Source organism: Xenopus laevis, chromosome 1S (assembly GCF_017654675.1).
Source record: "Xenopus laevis strain J_2021 chromosome 1S, Xenopus_laevis_v10.1, whole genome shotgun sequence".
NCBI classification, from domain to species: domain Eukaryota; kingdom Metazoa; phylum Chordata; class Amphibia; order Anura; family Pipidae; genus Xenopus; species Xenopus laevis.
The window spans coordinates 62,886,505-62,908,124 of record NC_054372.1 but is presented as its reverse complement, the minus strand read 5'-3'; the positions used below and the strand labels follow the sequence as shown (position 1 = coordinate 62,908,124).

Sequence of the window (21,620 nt, the reverse complement as noted above, 5' to 3'; positions counted from 1 at the left end):
TAACATTGTTTTAAAGGGGAACACTATGTTAAAGCATTTGTGAAGCGTTTCTATGTTTTTTTTCAGAGCGTAATATATTATTTTAACTATAGATTTTTTGCAGACCAATGTCAGAATATTAATTTGCCAATAAAACATCTGCTTTAGTTCGAAAACAGCCAGTACTTTTTTTTTTTAAATACAGAATTATCATAATAAGCCTTTGAAGCAAATAATGCTTTTTCTGCTGTATAAAAATGAGGCAGCAGGCAGGTTTTAGCAGAATTTAGACAGACAGGAAAATGAATTGCCTGAATGTTGCATAATACATATAAAGCATGCTCATTTTATGAAAGGCTGTTGAAAATTCTAGGTAATGAGATTGCAGAGAAAACAGTGAAGGCACACATATCAGAGAGGGCTATGTTAACACCTGCCATCCTCTCTTGCCTTGATGATATATAAATGAGTTCACAGATAAAAATGAGACTTGTAGACTGTAATTCCCCTTTAAAGCAAGCACATTTGGTTAACTTAGCCACAGTTGTTAGCCCAACACTCACACACTCGATACAAGCTACAGCAAAATGAATACACCCAGCAGGGCCCTTATCTGCTGTAAATACAACAGAAAGGGGGCTTGCCAATTACCTTCATCAGCCTCTATAGCCTCAACAGTAGCTAAAGAGAAGAAAGGGTAGCAAAATGGATGAGAAAATGAGCAGAGGATTGTAACTCTTAAGAACAAGTAAGTGAGTAGCAAAGGAGCAGGTGAACTAATGTTACTTTAAGTGCTGGATTCTTGCACAGAAGACAACATAAAGGCTACACATAAAAACTCGTCTTTTCCATGTGGCAACTGTTAAGATGTATAAAAACAAGATATTGAGATTCAGAAAATAGTGCATTATTATTCAAAATACTGGTTATGGCAAATATTATGATAGTGAACCACTTCTTCGCCTGCACAGCTGAAAACAGACAGATTAGTTGGAATACAGAACAAATACAGTCAAGCATTAGCTTCAAGGTGCAACCACATAAAAGAAAATGGTTTTGGTTTTTGGATTTCAAATGTATAGTCTTATAAAAAGAACGATTTGAAAAGAACAGTCCATTAAGCACTAGTGTGTACATGATCTTTTTCAATATTTCCCTTGATGGCAAGTTTGAGTAAACAACAGATGTACTGCTTTGGATCACACCAGTTCTTAATGCGCATAAGAATAAAAAGACCTTTGAACACAGTGGTTGCACCTATACATCAAATTATTAACATGCCATTTAGATATTGGTTAGAAGTAAATGGTAATTATTTTTACACTATGCTAACAGAAAATTACAATGCAAAATTCCAAATTTTGAAAACAATTTTCCTATACTTCCTATTCCTATAACTTTGTCTTAGGCAATAATTAGGTCATAAATATACTGGCCAACATTTCGGTCTCTGTCTAAGAGACTTGAGAAAGGTCGTAGACAGAGACCGAAACATTGGCCAGTTCTTTTTAATGTAATAAAAATATATATAATATATCCTTAGACCCCAGTGTGAACCTAATTTTTGGAATTGGTATATATACACATATACACATATACACATATACATATACATATACATATATACATACATACATACATACTCTTATGAGTAATGAGGAGCTATATTTGTGAAGATGAAACCACTGACTTGACTCACTATTGATTATCTAGAACTTATAATACAGGTATGGGATCCGTCATCCAGAAAGTTCTGAATTATGGAATGAACATCTCCCATAATCTCCATTATAATTAAATAATCCAGGTTTTAAAAGAACAATTCCCTTTTTCTCTGTAACAATAAAACAGTACATTGTACTTGATCCAAACTAAGATATAATTAATCCTTATTGGAAGCAAAACCAGCCTATTGGGTCTATTTAATGTTTACATGATTTTTTAGTAGAATAAAGGTATGAAGATCCAAATTAAGGAAAGATCTATCATCCGGAAAACCACAAGTCCCAAGCATTCTGGATAACAGGTCCCATACCTGTACAGTAAAATTGTGAATCTGAAATAAGTTCATGTTTTTATAAGTAAATGTTAAAATGCTTAAAAGGTTTACAATATAAAAGGTAATGCACATACAAAACATTTCTAATTTGCCTTTGAAAATAAATATTGTTAAATATTGCTACACAGAATGTACCAAAGGTTATAATAAAATGTTATTTGTAAATGACAAACACAAATGTAAAAAAGAACAGAAACAAGGTAAGTAAAGCAGTCAGTGCCATAAACACCAATCAATTACTGCAAACAGAAGACCAATTTTGCTGATATTTATAAGGAACAAACATAATTATTATTAAAAATAGTAAGAGTCTGCAGGCTACTTGCTAGTTGTGTGAGTGCTGCTCATATAGTTGTGTATACATGGAATAACTTACCATTTTTATTATGCCTTAACACAACACACACACACACACACTATGAATGCAAGATACTTTAAAATTCATTCTTGAGGGTGGTGGCAGATGGGAGATTAGTCGCCCAGTGACTAATCTCCCCGAAATACCTTCCCGCCAACAACAATTGTCCATTGACTTAAACATTAACCCTGCAAGTTTTGAAAATCTAATTAACTTTTTTTTTAAAACTCGAATCAAATCTGGATAACTCTCTAGTCAAATTTGACAGTTTTGGCTATAATTTTTTTTATAGAAAATTAAACTTTTCAATTCCACCCTTGATTTATCTGCCCCTTAATGTATATATCCCTTTATGGGCACACCAGATCAGTTGTTTTTAAGGCATTTATGAAGTCTTAAAGGGGATCTACATTTAATTTCTATTCTTGGCACTTTCTGAGATATTAGCGGATTTAGTCAATTTTATACTGTTTGGCAAGCTTGGTTCAACAGCTCTCGATGGGGGAGATTAGTCGCCCAGCGACAAATTGCCTCTTCTTCGGGGGAGATTAGTTGCCCGAAGAAGAGGTGATTTGTTGCTGGGCGACTAATCTCCCCATAATAGCATTGTGTGCTCAAAAGGACAATGCAACCCTATATGTAATTGTTTCAACCCTTTATCACCTTGATAATGAATTATACCTGAAACATGTTGAGTAGAATGGCACAATAAATGCGGTGAAGCCATCCACGCTGACCAAAATGAAGGTATGAAATAATTTAAATAGACTCTGTGCCTTCAGAAGCTGCAAAAGGCACATACAATTTAGCTTTTTTTTTCTATAAAGATAGTATAGTATAGTTAGTATAGTATAAAGATAGTATCAATTTTACAGTTTTTTCTAGGAACGCCACATTAAGAATGTAAAGAGTGTATGTGTTAAAGCTCAGAACATAATTCCTATTTGTATTAAGCAATGTTTCCCTAAAAGAAAGATATTTATAAAAACTTTTTTTTGACATACATAAACAGAGTACCATTACATGTGTTAACAATAAAACCACAAAATCAAATGACTGTGATATTAATAGTGTTAGCACATATTTTAATTTAGATGTGAACTCTTCAAAACATATTTGAATATCTGAAGCATAAATTTGTGAATAATTTACCACCAAGGTTTTACATATCACACTATAAGATGAATAATACTGCTGAGAAAATTTAAACCCTACCTAAAATATCATGACTCTTATTAGATCTAGGCAATAATTTTCAAACATAAGGAAGGTTCGAATACATTTGAAACGGTCTATGCATGCTACTAGATTACATCCTTGCCCTGTTTAGGAAATCATAGGTCACAGAATATCCTTTACTTTTTCTGGGAAATTTGGGGGATACAAATGACACCATCTAGCCTGTTTGACACCATCTAACCCGAATGGGTACTAAGCAGCTAATTTATATAAATTAAATTGAGCCTCTGAAGCAAACATATAACACATTATTTCATAGGCCTTACAAAAAGGGTCTGTTGGTGGCATCTATGCAAAACAAATCAAGGTAATGAAAATTATTGCATCAGACCATTTAACTGAAAATGTCACCTTTTAGCAGCACTATTAAGTATATTATTGTGCCTATGCAACATCTTATCCCTAGCAAAGGTACTGTATGACATGCATCAATCAACATTAAGCCTTTTAAATATTTCTTACCACTTTGGAGTGTTTGCTTGCCTCCAGAGAGTACACCACTAGGCAACATTCCGGTGGGTGTAAGACCTTTTAGAGTTAACACACTTTCACTCTCTTCTCTGTTGGACAAAAAAAAACAAAGTACAGTGATAAAATAAGGCCATTCAAGCTATCAGACTTCTCTAGTTTTTTTGTATGATAACTATGCCTTTTGGTATAGTATATAATTATGTTTTGCATATGTGTAAATTATCCAAAAGCAATAAGAAAGAGTAATTCTCACAACTCTCTCGATTTCTTACCCAGGATCAAAACCTTACAATTTACGTTCTTGGGTTCTTCTTGTGTGGGGCTGAAACATCTTAAAAAACTCAGTTTTATTCACAAGGCTGATAAAAATGATCAAGAGATGAAAATATGCAGAGAATTATGTACCCCCTTATTGAAAAATGTGTGGATATTATGAGGAGTTCCATGATGAGGTCGAAGGCCAAGTGCTTTTATATTAGTCAAGGTACTCAGAGGTGACTTTAATATATTCATATATTACATCAGGGAGAACATTAAGTTTCATGAACTGTGTGACAAATTACATCACAAAGCACCAATTATAAGGATACAATTTACAGGATATTTATGGTTCTTTTGCATTGCAAGTAATATAGACAAGTTCATATGTATATCCATAGGGAATTCAGTATAGCTAAAATAGAATGGCCAAAATCTTTTGTGGAAAAAAAAAAGTTTTTTCCTATTAAAGGTGCCATTTTTAAGGTTCCCATAGAAAACTGGTTACAGCAGACAAACTGGGTTGGATGTGGCACGATCCTCCCACAGGCTAGAGTGCGGTTTTTATTTGTACCCCAGCCCAGTTTAACTGAAGGAAGCAGCTTTCTTTAGAAATTTTTACAGCAGGTATCACTGAGATAGAGGCAGTCTGGAGGGATAGTTTTATATAGAAAAATAGGAAGCTGTCAGGTTTTATTTTCTTTTACTTTACTTTATGTATCTATAAAGGATGTATTTCTAAGCATCTGCACCCTCCCAAGCGGTGATCAGCTGTACATGAAAGAAAGAGCTGCCCCTTTTAGCTCCACTGCTGGATTTGGCTGCAGTTTCTGGTGGCAGGCAGATTTTTTATTAGCCATAGGCACTGGCCCACAGGATCCTATATATAATTACAGCACTATTTACATCAATGACAAGAAAATTAAGAAGTACAAGAATAATTAAATAAATATAAAGGTTTCAGCTTACTGTAGCAGTATGCTTATTATCCTTATATGAATATTTTTAATAACTTCCCCAAATGCACTTGTTTTAAAAGGGTTTCCATTTATAACATTGACATTTTTTAATACCAGTAGGCAACTATTCTGCATGACGCTGTATTTGTGTGTGTGTGTGTGTGTGTGTGTGTGTATGTGGATGAACAGCTTAGCAAACCCACACTGAGAAAGCAGCTGTGGAAAGATGTGTTTACACCTGTGTTCGTTGGACCCCTGCACTTGGCTATGCTCCCAGAATAAACTGGAACATAATGCCAAATGAGACTGAGGACAGAAAATAATTAGCTGAAAACACAGCAAGACAGACTTGGAGGAGAGTGACATACAATCTGTCAATGAACTCAGATAAAAAAATGCACAGGTTATCTATCGCCTTCAAGGTAGATATTCTCAAGGGATATGTATAATACTCCATATCATGCTTTCTGTAAAAATAACACAAATATTCTGGTTCACAAAATATATTTGCTTTTATGTCAGTGGCTATTCCAAATTGCCTTCTTAAGGGGGTTATCCCCTGTAAGCACAACTGCTAACCAGCAAAGCAGAAAGACAAAAAGAGGTGAGAGCTACTGAGAAGGAGGAAAAGAGATGGGCAGTTGGGAGCTCTAGACTCCCCTGGGAAAAAACAGATTTCAGGTTGGAAGAGGATTCTGGGAAGAAGAGGAAGTAAAAGCAGCAGTTGGAGGTAGGCTGTACAGCTTTGGACCAGGAGGAGAGTGTCCTTCTAGAAGAGAGTGAAGGATCCACAGAAATAAGTGGGTTCGAGGGGGGGGAAGTTCAGGGGAAGAAGGAACAGCAGCCAAATCTCTACCCACAGAGGGTCAATCAGATTGATTAATGTCTACATTTTAGTGTGTGTAGTATAGATTCTGTCAAGTCTCTGTGCGAAGAGCAGGCTGGGAGTCTGCATTAGACAGAGGGGTCTGTGAGAAAATAATTTACACTAGAGTAAATTAAATAAATTATGGAAACAGGTTTACAAATGAAAACGTAAAATCTAAGTGTAAAATCTGATGGATAGTATGAAATTTATGATTACTTCTCCATGTGCAGATTTTAGAAAATGATAAATACAATTTGTTCATTTCAGCATAGGAAGCCTAATGGGCTAGCATTGGTTATCTAAACTGATTGGCAGCAAACTACGAGTAGCCATAAACCTTCAATTTCTGTTGCCTTTGGCTATGTCTGTGTTACTATGTCTGTGTTTACCAGAAAACAGGCTAGGTTGGTTCATGTTGACTTTACTGCTTTGTTTCAGACCCTGCTTTGTTTCATTCCTCCTTAAAGCGATACTGACACGTTCCTATAAAAATCGTGTCAGTATCAAGTAGTTGCTGCACTCGGAATATTTTTCCCTGAAAGCACCCCTACAGCCGCCCCCAGCCCCGTGAACCTTTGCTCAGCCGCCCCCTCACACTACTAACGAATCTTCTGCCTTGCTTCTGTGACGCTGGCCTGGGGACAGAGCGATCCTTCCATAGGCTGGCCCCCAGCTCAGCGTCTCTGAAACTGCACAGAAGGTATTTTAGCAGTGTCTGGGGGTCAGGTCAAAACAGGTTTGCAGGGCTGGGGCGGCTTTGAGGGGGGCATTGAGGGAAAATATTCTGGTGCAGCAACTACTTGATACTGACATGTTCCTATGAGGAACGTGTCGGTATCGCTTTAAAAAAGTAAAGTATTTTTGGATTCTTCTATTCTACAATATTTGCCGCCATTGACATTTTAATTCATTTTCCATTGCTTTCATGACCACTAAATTATTGTATAACCATTAATTTCCATTTCACTCTTTTGTTGCTGAATTGTTCCTGCCAATGTAGTGTAAAATGTAAACTTTCTATTACCAGTTTCTGCAGCTTTTCATTCCTGAAATCCTGTCAGTTTGATGTGATGATTGTAGAATGAAATAGAGAATACACAACCTCTAAAGAAGCAAGTCATCTCTTCCTTTAGTACACTCATTCTAAAATACTCTATCTACTCAAAAATCTTCTCTTTTTTTTTTTTTTACACATAGTATAAGCTAAATGGTTACAAAGCCACACGCTTAACAGTGTCAAATTTGAAAGTTTCTCTTGGGTTATTATTTCAATAAGTTTTTTTTTTTATTTGGTATTATAATGCCATCCCAATCATAGAAATTGGCATAACATGATCATGTGGCTGTGTTTGTTGTGATATTAGCACAACCCTGGGCTCTTATTCCTAATTCAACATTTTGCATTTGGATGCTGGTTCAAGATTGCAGTTTATTTATAAAATAAGTAAAACACTGATAGCAAAATGTATTATTTCACTGGTAAATAACAGCTAAGCACCCCACATAACTGATGTCTTTCAACTAACGTAATATCTGCTTCCTCTAAATAATGAGCAACATTGTGTGCACAATGTTTACATTTGCAAAGGTGCAGTGACCCATAGCAACCAATGATTAATTAGATTTGATTAGTTGCTATGGATTACACCACTGATGCAAATTTGTTCTGTTAAATAAAATTAAATAAGCATCAGTGTTTCTAACAGTTCTCTCTGTACGGATAGGCTATTCCTATAAACAATAAGATTTATTATCCGTATCCAGATCTCCAAAATAAATACATATATAATTTTAAAAAACAACAAAAAAACCCAATCCAGGTTTTTTGTACTTCGATTTTGCGCATTCACACTTTTTTTTTAAGGTGTTTCAGCCTGCCTTTCTCACTAATAAATGGACAGTATTACAATTAACACCATACAGTAGTAGCAGTGGCGTAACTATGGAAGAAGCAGACCCCGCAGTCGCAGGGGTGCCCAGTCTGCTTCCTCTACAGCTAATAAAAAAAACCCCTCCCCCCCAGCTGCTCTCTCTTACTGGCGAGGAAGGGTGAAGCAAGTCGGGTGGGAGTGGGCGGGAGGATGAGGGTCGGAGTGCGCTGGGCCTCTAATACTATTAAGCATGAATAATTTCATTATATATTTTATTGATATGTTTTTCAGTTCTGGGTTAAGATTAGCAAATGCCTGCATTACTGACACTTTTAGGTCTCAAAAAAAATCTTCTGCATTGTTTTACCAAGACAATATAAGACACAAAGGGCACTGGATTACAGAAACACATAAAACCCAGTATCCCTCCAAAAGACTCCAGCAATTCTAGGAAAATACTGGATGCAGAGGTAACATGGGAAGAAAACTTAAATAAGGCCAGCCCAAGTTTATTGTTGGTCTCATTGCTTGGCAAAAAGTGATTATTTATGTCTTCTGCTGCAACATACGGATACATTTTCATTATAAGCATACACAGGGCCGCCATCAGGAGGGGACAGGGGGGACAAGTGTCCCGGGCCTGAAGGGGGGCCCGGCAGTGCATAAACTTTATAAATCTGCCATAGCAACGCGTCTTTGAACGAGGGCTGCATAAGCAGAGTTATGCGTGTAAGTCCGGGGCACGCGTTGTCATGGAGATGCATGTCCATATATGGCTTATCTCTGAAGCAAGACAGTGAGGAGACCCTGCAGCGAGCAGAGAGAGTCACATTACAAGGATTCAAAAGACAGCATGGCTCAGCTGCTTAACTCTTTAGGGCCCCAGTTAGTCAGAATCTTTAAATGAAGTGGAACATTTCAAAGTTATAGGGGCTAATGAGTTCCAATAATCACAGGCTCCAATCATATATAGCCCATATTGTAGGATAAAGGTGCCCAAATAATCCTTGTAATGTGACTCTCTCTGCTCGCTGCCGGGTCCCCCTTGACAGCCCGAAGACGTGTGGCTGCCATTTCCGAAGTCCCGAACAGCCGAAATGCGGAAGTGCCGAACTCAGGAATCGTCGAAAAGTCCCGAAGCGGCGAAAACACCCGAAGTCAAGAAAACTGGCGAAAAGACCCGAAGTCACGAAAGGAGGTGAAATTGAATTCCTGAAGCCATGAGTTCAATTCTACTGAACACCAGTTTGTGTTTATTTATTTTTTAATCCCCTGGCCACCAATTATTTCAATATTCTATAGGCCCCTGCCACCAATGTTTTTTTAAAAAATATTTTTTGGGGCCCCAATTTTTTTTTAACTTGTAAGGGGGGCCCTGGCGCCAATGTTTTTTTAAAAAACAAAAATATTTTTTGGGGCCCCAATATTTTTAACTTATAAGGGGGGCCCTGGCACCAATGCTTTTAAAAAAAATACTTTTTATGGGGGGGCCTGGCGCCAATGTTTTTTTTTTACTTATAAGGGGGCCCTGACGATCAATAGCATTTTATAACTTGTGTGTGTAGGAGGGTTACTTTTTTAGAGCTGATGTCTGTGTGGTCTTTTAACTGTGATGTGGAGTGGGCAGGATCAGGGGTGGGGCTTGGGTGCCAGGGTGAGCGGGGCCACAAAGATTTTGTTGTACGGGGCCCCGTGATTTCTAATGGCGGCCCTGAGCCTACACTATGGGAAGTGCTTCTATTATGGTACTTAGGCATGTACAGCAGAATGTACTTTTGCAAAATCTTTTTAAGAAGGCACTAATTATAAAGTAATATATTAGACCCTAGCAATTTTCAGCCTTCAAGCGCAGCAGTTCTATAACCCCAATTAGCTTAATGACTTAGAAAAACTAATTAAAAAAAGATGTTTATTTTATGTATGTATGTATAAGGAGTGGACGGTTTCCCACCTCAAAACAGAGAACACTCTTGCCATTTTCCCAATAGCTCGAATTTTGTTTCTGATAACTTCCTTTCGGGCTGCAGCTGTTGCTCCTGAAATGAGAACAATTGGAAAAGTCAATACCTGTCTTACCCAGTTAGGAAAAAGGGACAAAGAATAAAAAAACAAGATCATAACAGCTAGGCTGCAATGGACCTGCTTAAGCCCATTCCTGGATCCAGGTACCATTCTGCTTTTACTTTTCTTGGGAGTGAAGGATGGTTCTCTAACTCCTATTGGACTAACTGTAGAAGTAAGCAGACTAGCTACATTAATAGTATTCATCAAACTGTGTGTACTAAGAGAGGAACATACATTTAAAAGTATTTTTAGATTTCCTGTTTTTTTTTTAAATTTGTACAGAGGTATACCATATTTTACACAAGCAAGAATATTAGTATTAGTTCAGAATCTGAGATACCATTTGCAAGTGCTAAAAATATGTTGAATGCGGTTACATAAAGGAGTGTTTTACAGAATTGGTTGAGTTTCTTATTTCTGTTGGCTAAAATAACATTAAATGTTCTAACAGCTACCTGCTGATGTCAGCAATGCTCACATAAAGTGCTGCACACCAGAGAGAAAGAAAAACATACATGAAAAAGTGCTTGCAACTCACTTGATAACACTAAAAAATGATAACACTAAAACCACCACTGTACTGTTTGTAAATTAACCCTTGGCAGCTTTTCAGTTTACAATTTCAGCAATCTGGTTGCTAGGGTCCAAATTACCCTAGCTACTATCCATCAATTTACTGGAATATGAATAGTAGAGGACCTGAATAGAAAGATGAGTAATAAGTAGCAATAACAATAAATGTGTAGCCTTACAGAGCATTTATTTTTAGATGGGGTCAGTGACTCCTGTTTGAAAATGGTAAGAATGAGGCAAATAATTAAACTATAAAAAAAAAAAAAAAAAAGAAAACATGAAAAATTAACCAAATGCTTCACTAAGTGCTTTTGAGAAACATTTTGGTACTAAATGCGTTAATTAGCAAACCTATAGTTTACAGTTAGATTCAACCAACAGTGAAATCTAAGACCCATTTAAATGAATATACTGACTAGTGATACGACCAGCTATTAATTATCCACTCTATATCTCTACAGCATACTTCCTTCCCCCCCACTGTACCAATTTAGCCTGGACAGCTCAAGTTTATGGATTCCAGAAGGACTGGTTTTAAATGGATTATATGATGTCTGGCTGTCATTATTCATAACAAGGTTAGATCATTCAGCAGAGGCCTTAAAATGCCAAAATTTCAATTTCTGAAATGTTGAGGAGATGCTGCTGTTATTAATGAACTAAAACTCCAAGCCCTCAGCTATGATTGTAAGGGTTGCAGTTTGGCACTGGAACTGCAGGTTCGACAGCCTGAAATAAAGTAATGTATTAGTGGTCTCAACTTATACACTAACTAACCCATGGAGTCTGAACAACTCTCTTTTACAACAATAAAGAGTATCATAAGCGGCTTAGTACCGTGTGTCAAACAATAACAATTCTTTTAAAAGAACCTATAATGTACAAAATGTGCTCTATGTAAAAACCTTTCTTTAAAGTTTGGCTTGAACTAAATGTAGCATATATTATGTAGTGCATAAGCTGCTCTTTTGATTTTACAGGCATTTCACATTGACATAAAGCAGAATGTAATGATGTAAATATTAATTTTACTATGTTTTAAAACGACACACAGACTGTGCAACCCAGTAATGAAATACCTTTCTTCTGTGCATAAATAAGTTGGTCTTCTTATGATAATCCAGAGGAAAACACATTAAGATAAAATTAAATTTGAAGGATGACAAAGAAAAGGGAAAGTGTGAAAAGGCTACTAAAGTGAGAGATTTAAAATAGAGTCTGTAAAATAAAACAAAGAAATATTAGGTAGAGAAGAAAATAAATTGTTCTGGGAATGAAGTGAGCGTGCAGTGGCACACAACACAAATGCAACTATTGAGTGGGGTTAGACACTGTGAGCTGCAGCCCAGAAAAACAATGTGCCAACAAATAATGGTTAGTGGCTGTTAGCAATAAAGGCCAATTAAAATAAAATTCCTTACACATTAAATGGAAACAAATAGTTCCAATAGGTTTGGCAAAACTTATGGAAAATAAAAAGTGATTTGTCATGATGCTCCATTATACCCTTCAGGTTAATGTTAAGTAACTGCAACCCCTACAAAGGTGTGTTTATGTGTGTCCAATAACTAAAAAGACATTCGTCTGCATTATTTGGTTTTTGGCTGCTGGACCAAAGCTCTGCATCTGACAACAGCACAAGACCACTGATGTGAGAACTCACTATCCAATGCCCACAAGAGGATTGACTTTAATCAGTATGAAGTCTCCAGTGTGCATATGTCCATTCCTAATTAATCCCTGTCTTTTTTCCTAGTGTATTCCATTTACATTTTAGCTAAAATGTCGGGAGAGTCAAGTCATGTGCTCTGTAGTACATAAAATTAACAAATGTAAAGACAGGATTGCCTCTGTTCGATGTACGAGTTAGTTCAGATTATTAAGACTACATCGTATTGCTACATTATGATAACTCTGCACACATGCAAATGAACAGTGTCATGCTGCACTTCAAATTAATGGCGTAATTAGTAAATCAGAGGAATTTAGTATTCCAAACAAATACGGTGTGTCTGGCTATAAATGCTCATTAAAATATGATGACATTAAGGCTGTCCCATAGTTACTGTTGCTATGTGATTTATAGAACCAGTAAACTGCATTGATGCTCCTGTTTCATTTCAAGGCAAAGTGGAGTTTAATGGTTGATGTTTTCAAGCTAATTAGCTACCTCAGTGACACGAAACTAAATTATGCAAAACAAAATAAAGTGGAAGCTATTCATCACTACATAGAGGCTTGGGCAGACAGAAAGGCATTTGTCGTTAGAAGTCCTTATGGGGGAGGGAAATAAATACCAAATATCTGTTAATATATAGTCTCTTTGCATTTGTTTACCAGAGTAACTGCAGCTGCTTTTAAACCTTTTCCATTTCACCAGTTTGCAGCATGACAACAAACATTACCTTTCCCTTTATGCAGGAATTGTATAAGGGGAACGTAATAAATGTTAACTGTTCCACTGCACAAACAAATGTTTCTTTGCTTATAGTTGTAAGCATGGGATTTCTTATTCTGAAACTGGATATCAAGCAAATTACAGGAAGACCATCTTCCATAAAGTCCAAATGCTTATTTTTAAAAAGGATTGCTTTTTGTCTGTAATAATAAAACAGTAGCTCATACTTGATCCTAACCAAGCTGAATGAATTCATATTGGTGGCAAAACAACCCTATTGGGTTTATTTAATGTTATCAAGATTTTTAGAATGACAAAAAAGCCCTTTATCTGAAAAACCCCACATCCCATCTATTCCAGACAACAGATTCTAGATGTGGTTTAGAAACATGTAAGTGGCTCAACCGGTGTACTTTTTATATATTAACATGAAAAAGCTTATAAAATCCCTAAAAAGTCTGCAAGCAGGTCACACTATGAGTTTCTTCTTCTTCTTTTTTTAAAGGTTACTCCCATTTATGTCTTTTTGTACATTTCCTAGAATCTAATGCAAAAGCATGCTGTTCATTCCATGTCAGCACTGTATATTTTATATCTATGGCAAGGAAAGAGTAAGCTGTATCAAAATGCAATCTGAGCAAGTCACCTGCCACTTTATTCTTTGAGATATCGGAGGTCAGATATAGAATGCCCTGGGCAGCAATGTGAGAAACATGGCTATTGTGTAACTAAATATATCATTCATAAATCAATAAAGATGATACCTCATAGCTGCCACACCTACTGAATGAAGAGCTACCTCTGATCTAGGTTACACTAACTGGAATTAAGAATGTATAGTTCAATAACCACTGACTGGGCCACATATTTTTAAATAAACCTATTTATTGGATCATGCAAACTATCAAATTAACATACAATTGTTTTGGGGAGTTTCAAAATGTATAGGTTTACTTAATGAGATACTGTAATTTCAAAATAACCCCTCTCAAACTTGTCCATGTACAGTATACTAAAATTGGACATTTTTTGCATAATAAACAAGCTATATTTTGTTTACTCAACTTACTGCACCAGACTAAAGTTGAGAATTTTTATAACAGCAATGAGTCAGGAATTCAAAGTTGTGAACATGGGGTCACCATATTAGATTTTGTTGTGATATATAGTATATTGTGAGTTGGTCCCTAATCTCAGGTATTTGACAGCAGTATAGTGCAAGTGCTGCCGAACCGAATCCGAAATTGCATATGCAAATTAGGTTTGGTAAGGGGAAAACATTTTTTATTTTACCTTGTTTTGTGACAACAAGTCACGCAATCTCCCTCCACACCCATAATTTGCATTTGCAAATTAGGATTCGGTTCGGCCAGGCAGAAGGATTCAGGCGAATTCCGCTGAATGAGGCAGAATCCTGGCCGATTCCCACACCGAATCCTGCAGTGTGTGTGTGTGTGTTAGTGTGTGTGTTAGTGTGTGTGTGTCAGTGTGTGAGTGTGTGTGTCAGTGTATTAGTGTGTGTGTGTGTTAAACTTTAGTTCTCTTCTAAGTGTAAACGTGGCCCCTCCAGACCAATTTGGCAGCGTATGTGTATGGGCTCTCAGATGAGCCTGCATTACCAATATCTAACCAAAAAATCAGTCACATATAGAACTGGCAGGTTTAAAAATCCTGTCTTATCAGCCTTATATTGCACATCTCAAAACTGACATATTGGAGAAAGTCTAAAATAAACTTGTGTTTTTAAAATTAGAATATAATGTAATGTTGCCCTGCACTGGTAAAACTGGCATATTTGCTTCAGAAACACTACTATGGTTTATATAAATAAGATATTGTGTAGCCATTCAAAGGAAAAAAGACAAATAAGATATTTAAGCTATACCAATTTGCCCTATTTCAATTGCCTCCATTGTTATACAGCAGAATATGTTTCTATAGCTTACATATTTTTTATCAGAGCAGGGCAGCGAGATATCTATATATCTATCTATCTATCTATCTATATAGCTATATATATCTATATAGACAAATACAAAAGTTCCTCTGCACTCAACCCATTATCTATATATTTAAGACAGAGACATTTTGTGCATACTGCTACATCTATATATATCTATATCTATCTATATCTATCTATCTATCTATCTATCTATCTATCTATCTATCTATCTATCTATCTATCTATCTATCTATCTATCTATCTATATATATATATATATATATATATATATATATATATATATATATATATATATATATTATATTATATATATATATATATATATATTTATATTTATTTGATAACCTTATACACATTAATAATGTCAGTGATTTTCAAGTTATTTGTTAATGTAATTGCCAATAAAAGCAGTATCTCACGGACTGCTTATAGTCTTGTATGCTGAAGAAACAATGTAATGGAATCCAACTAATAAACGTATGTAGAGGAAAACTGCTACATTGTTTTAAAAGGATGAACAAAGTGCAGAGAACAGGTAGAGTGCTCAATTGCAAATAACCACTGAATGTGTGCTATCAAATGACAGTTTCTTTCATTTTGAATGTAATAACATGAAGGAGGACACTGAATCGAACGTATTTGTGTCTGCAGTTGCAAAACAACCCGTGTTATCTCTCAGGAGGATCCTGAAAACAGGTATAGTGGTTCATTAGTTTAGGCACCTACCAGTGAATAATATTACTACGTTTCTACCTTGGTCTGGAGCTCATTTTATGAAAAAAAAATGCACTGGCATGTTTCTTTCCTTTCTTAGTCAGCTCTATTGCGAACTTAGATGAATAAATAAATAAATAAATAAGCAAAATCTGAAAATTGTACTCTATTGCACATGCACAAGTTGAAGCTAGCTGAGAGATGACTGAGAAAGGTAAGACATATGGTGGTTTGGTACTGTGCTACTTTTAATCCTTGTCCTGTACATTTTTTCCTTATAAGAAGCACCATCTGGAAGAAAAAAAAGCTATTCAATTCACCAGGGGGTGAGGTGGTATGGGTACCAAACATACTGCCCAGAGAATTTGGGTTTCCTTGCCCTTCAGACATTGCTATACATGTGTTCTGATGGGCTTTTTTTCCCAAAAGGCTAATTGAAAACCAATGGGACGTATATGCATTATATATGTTACAGTGATTTTAGTGGACACATAACTGGTACGTTTGCTATAGCGTTTCTTCAATCTTACCTCTATTAAATTAATGCTTTTGTTCTAAAACCTGTTACAGAACAAAATAGAATGCACAGAGCAGAAATCAACCCTAACCCTTCAAGTGACTGAAAAGGTGCCTTCATATCCTGAATATATGCAGTATTTTCTATACGTTAGACAGGTAACACCTGCAATAATTCTTAATTGTGTGGCTTACTGAACAATTAAGGGGGGATCTGGTATAGCACAGAACAACTAATAAATAAACATCACAAAATAAAAACAATCAAAATGTATGTACGAACGTAGTGCACAGATCGGTCATATAACAGCAATTTTAATCTACATTGTATTGGCTGATTCTGCCCACTGGAATCTCTATAGAGACTCAATATAGTATATACTTGATGAAAATTAAACTATTTATTTTGGAGTGACAATGTGTATATTGTTTTATGTGTTCATCATCCCCACATTTACCTGTAGCCATATCCGTAACACAAACGTTTTGTTGTAACATTCTACATCCTATGATTTCAGTAATGCCATGCTACACAACAAAGACAGAGGGTAAGGATTTAATCATCTTTGCACACAAGTTAAGGATACATTCAGACAGAAAGCTATCTTTAGCTGCAAAAAAGGCTCACAAGAGACCGCAAAGCACAAATATGCTTAGATAACCCTAATGCTCTTACCATCACATGCATCTTCATCCGATACTAATTCATCATCTGAGCAGATACTAAGGACATTTACAAGCATTTCCGTGACTATAGGGAAAAAGAAAAAACAAAATTACTATTTCAGAACGATTGCACAATTTGCACAGAAGCAGCACAAGTAGAATATTTTTTTTTTTAGTTGCTGAACAGATAAAACACATTTGCAGATAGCACATGATCGCAGATTGGTTGGAGAGAAATAAGACTGCTTATAAAGCCTTGAGGCTTACAAACCTAATAACTAATGAGCTGGCTGAAAGGCCCACTGTAAAAGAGTTGGAATATATTGCATGCTGAAGCAGTTTTCAACCAGATTTCTTCAAACATTATATTGTGCTTGATGTGCATTGCAAAACATATATAGTTATGCAATACAAATATAAATATTAGGGATGCACCGAATCCAGGATTCGGTTTGGGATTTGGTGACCTTTTTCAGCAGGATTAAGCCGAATCCTTCTGCATATGCAAATTAGGGGGAGGGAAATCGCATGACTTTTTGTCACAAAACAAGGAAGTAAGAAATGTTTTCCCCTTCCCACCCCTAATTTGCATATGCAAATTAGGATTCTTTCCAGTATTTGGCCAAATCTCTCATGAAGGATTCGGGGGTTCAGTCGAATCCAAAATAGTGTATTCGGTGCATCCCTAATAAATATAGCAGACTTGCCTGCTTGGGACCAGCAGATTAAGGAGGCAGCACCCCATGTGGATCATTTGTTGGAGTTGTTGGATAATTTGCATTTAACCCTTCGAGCATCAAACATTAGATTTGACCTTTAATAGTTTTGCCGTTTCATTTCTACGTCTCAGGAAACTAAATAGCAATGATTTGTTATGCCAACAAAATTACATACAAGCTGAATATTTACTAAAACACTGCTTGCAATCTCAGGTGGTTCTGCACAGCATATTGGAGACATCACACAGTGCACTAGCATAGTCTTCTTGCTATAGGTAATTCTGTTAAGACTCATGAAGTCATAGTATGTGAGCAGAGGTGATCCCTGTAATGCAGGCTAATTCTGCAGGGCTGCTCTCTCTCTCTGCTGAACTAACCTTTAAAAACATGGTGCAACAGAACAGATGGGTGCAACAGCTGCTTCACTTGCAGCAGCACCAAAGTCACTTGTGGAAGGTAACTCCAGAAGCACGAAATCTAATAATACTATCTAAATAAATCCTATTTTCAGTAAATGCATATTACAAAAGAACTATCCCTGCACCACTATTTTCAGATGGCAATCTGAGTAGTACTGAGCACTGCTGTCTGCTGAACAGTGGAGCCAGTGGCTGTTCTTACAGCTGTGTGAGAGACATATAAGAAACCGTTTTTTTATTTAAGAAATAGAGACCTATTACATTTGAAAATATGATAATTACATTCTATTCTATTTACTAAATTATTTCACAAAAAACAGCCGAGACTACATTTAAACATACCTTTTTCCCCAACAAATGGTAAAGACCATGTGAAGACATCCATGAAATTTGGAAGCCAATATGGATGCGGAGAACAGTTAAACTGCCGGATGTTCATGACATTATTCTCATATTTCAATACTGCGGCTAAAAGACAATGTGTGACATGTGAGGGAAAAAAAAGTATCTGTCAAACATTTAACATTTAATAAGCAAACATCTGTGTGTGTGTGTGTATAAATGGAAAATATTTTTTTTATTTTACAATTTAGTAATTTTCACTATCAATCAAGCGTTGCTGGCCCAGCTTAGGCACAATATTGATTCAATGTGTTACCAAGTTGAAGCAAACGCCATGTTTACACACTAGAGGTCAGAAGTTCCCTTGCTTATTTATGTTTCAGCCCACTGTACTACAGCCAGTTTAAACAAATATATAAATCAATAAGTCACTTTAAAAAGAAAAGCTAAAAATATTGTATATAACTAATTTTAATAGAATATTAATTCCCGAGTTTTCCCATGTCACTTTTTAAAAAAGTGAACAAAAAGACAGTTGCAGCATAATCTGCACACATCACACGCGTTACAGTTTCAGAAAACACCTCATTTATCATCTAGTAGAGTTATGCTAAAAGTTTGTCCATATTTAGTAAGAACAAACATGGACAATTTCTTTCATAACTTTTCAAGGTGTTAGATGAGCTCTAATGACATTCTGTTCCCAAGCATCAAAGATTATAGGGCCTATTTATCATGCTGTGTAAATATATGGTGTAAAAATACACCACACATCAGGCATCACTGTGTAAAAAAGCGGCATAATGATTTTCAGTGTAACACAGTGTAAAAATCCAGTGTAAACAGACGCAGCCATTTGGAAACGCTATATTGAAATATCCTCCAGAACTTACTTTCTGTTGAATTTTCCCCACTGACTTTTAATAGATTAAGAGACTGAAGTGGTGTAAAATAAAGCCATCAAATCCGGCATTCAGGTGGCATAAAATGAAACACACTGTGATAAATTTGCATTTTATTTTACATAGCTTTGCACACCATTTTTCTGGTTTTACACTGTATGAAAATGAAAATAAGCTCCAAGATATGAGGAACCATTTGCCAAGCCCAACATTTATGGTTTTCTGTATATAATAAATAGGTGTGGGATCTGTTTTCCAGAATGCTTGGGACCTGGGGTTTTCCGGATAAATGATCTTTCATACCTAAAGTCTACTAGAAGATCATGTAAACATTAAATAAATCCAATAGACTGTTTTACTTTCAATAAGGATTACCTATATATTAGTTGGGATCAAGTACAAGGTTCTGTTTTATTATTACAAAGAAAAATGAGGATTATTTGGATAAAATGGAGACTATGGGAGGCTCCATAATTTGGAGCTTTCTGGTAAAACAGGACAATCTTTGGATATGTTTGGGGCCCTAAAATTAATTTGCTGTGGGGCCCAGTAACATCTTGTTACGCCACTGATTCTACACGCTCAAAATCAATAACTTTATGTTTATACATATAATCCATGAACATTAAACTTCATTATCTTCACACGTGGTCAATAGAAGAAAAATTAACCCCCTCTACTGAAGATTACGATAGTAGCTTTACTCGGCTTCCCTCGTCGCAAACACTTTCCTGTGCATATTATTTCTGTAATTTACAGGTATGAGGTGACAATCTGGAAACTCAAAGGTCATAATGGCTGCTGTAATGTACATCATATAATCTGTGTTTGCTTCTGCAAACATCTTTTCTTTAAAAAAAAACAACTTATGTTTATGCACAAAATGTAATCTCATGTGTATCAAAGGCTGTTCCCTGTTGCCCTGTGCAAAGTATGGTAACTTCCAAAAAAAAATAAGGGGGAGGGGAGTTGACAGCTCTAGTTGGTGAATGCAGCAGGCAATGCTTCTAAGCAAGACCCTCTTGACATTCAACTTTAACTAGGCTCACAATCACCATTACTGGTCACGTTCATCCAGCAAGAGTTATTGGATCAAGCTTGTCATCTTAAAAGATTTAGGGACCCTATCAAAGTAAGCTTCCTGCGAGGAGACTTTGGAAAAACGAAGCAACACGTATCCTGCATTTGCAAGAGATTCGTTTTCCATGGTAGAGCCTATATATCTTAGGTGACAAATCTCCACATGTGCGATCATCATTAACACTCTGACCCAATGTTTCCTTGAGGCTGCTCTTTACCAGAGCATGCATGAGATAGCAAACTAGCTGCCTATGCGACTCCAGCTTTAAGACAAATGATTACTTCTTATATGCCAAAACATTTCAAACAGCACAGAATCAGATAATATTGTGTCAACTAAGCTTGATAATGTTTACTAAAAAAATGCAAATTTTATGAATTCTAAATATCATACTTATTTCCTAATTTAAAAAGTAATAAACTAAAATGTTTGGCTCTCCACATTCTAGTGTAGATGAATAACTCTTAATTGGAGACATTTAGAGAACTGCGGTTTGATGAGCAATTCTTGTAATTTGCCTGACTATATTCATAAGAACAAAAATATAACATGAAACCTATTTTGTAAAAGGTTTTTAATCATACAATTTTTTCATACTTATTCGCTTACCTTTATTATTGTATACATCTAAGTAGTTTGGTGCTGAAAATATTGTGATTAGGGAGGGGAAGCCTGTTGTTTGGCTTTTTCTATACATACGATAACTGAAAGAGAGATTTTAGAGGTTACTTTTTAAAACTTTAGAGCAAGTTTTTGCACAGAAAACAAAGCACATCTGACTGGTGCAGACCTTGGGCAGCTAAGCAGCAAAGTAGGGTCACTATCAAAGCACAGAATGTTAAAATGATAAAACTCCTTCCCCCATACGTAATATAAGGCATTACGTTTGCCCAGGAGCAGTAACCCTTAGCAACCAATAAGATGTTTGCATTTAAACAGGTGACAAGTAAATGCTACCTGCTGATTGGTTGCTATGGGTTATTGCCCCAGGGCAAACTTAGTGCCTTTGATTATATAACCCAACTTTTGTATTATGGGAATGTTTGATTAATTTCTAAATTGTTCTGAAGCTCTGATTCAATACAGGTCTGTCTATCCCAGTCATTCGTTACACATTACCACAGTAAATGCACCTTAAACTGAAAAATATTTTAGTAACCCACAAATAATTTCTTGTTAGTGTTGGTGCAGTGTATGGTTG

At 36.0% G+C, this 21,620-nt stretch overlaps 1 protein-coding gene across 2 annotated transcripts in view; it reads right to left on the bottom strand.

Annotated features, from left to right (window-relative positions):
* The window catches only part of ppp3ca.S (protein phosphatase 3, catalytic subunit, alpha isozyme S homeolog), a 109,737-nt gene that overhangs the window by 6,146 nt on the left and 81,971 nt on the right, over nucleotides 1-21,620 (bottom strand). The window contains 6 exon segments of one of the 2 annotated variants that reach the window (NM_001087344.1): nucleotides 631-660; nucleotides 4,098-4,195; nucleotides 10,014-10,098; nucleotides 16,967-17,041; nucleotides 18,437-18,562; nucleotides 21,029-21,123. In NM_001087344.1, coding sequence (NP_001080813.1) covers nucleotides 631-660; nucleotides 4,098-4,195; nucleotides 10,014-10,098; nucleotides 16,967-17,041; nucleotides 18,437-18,562; nucleotides 21,029-21,123 — 509 coding nt within the window. 2 annotated transcript variants of the gene reach the window in all.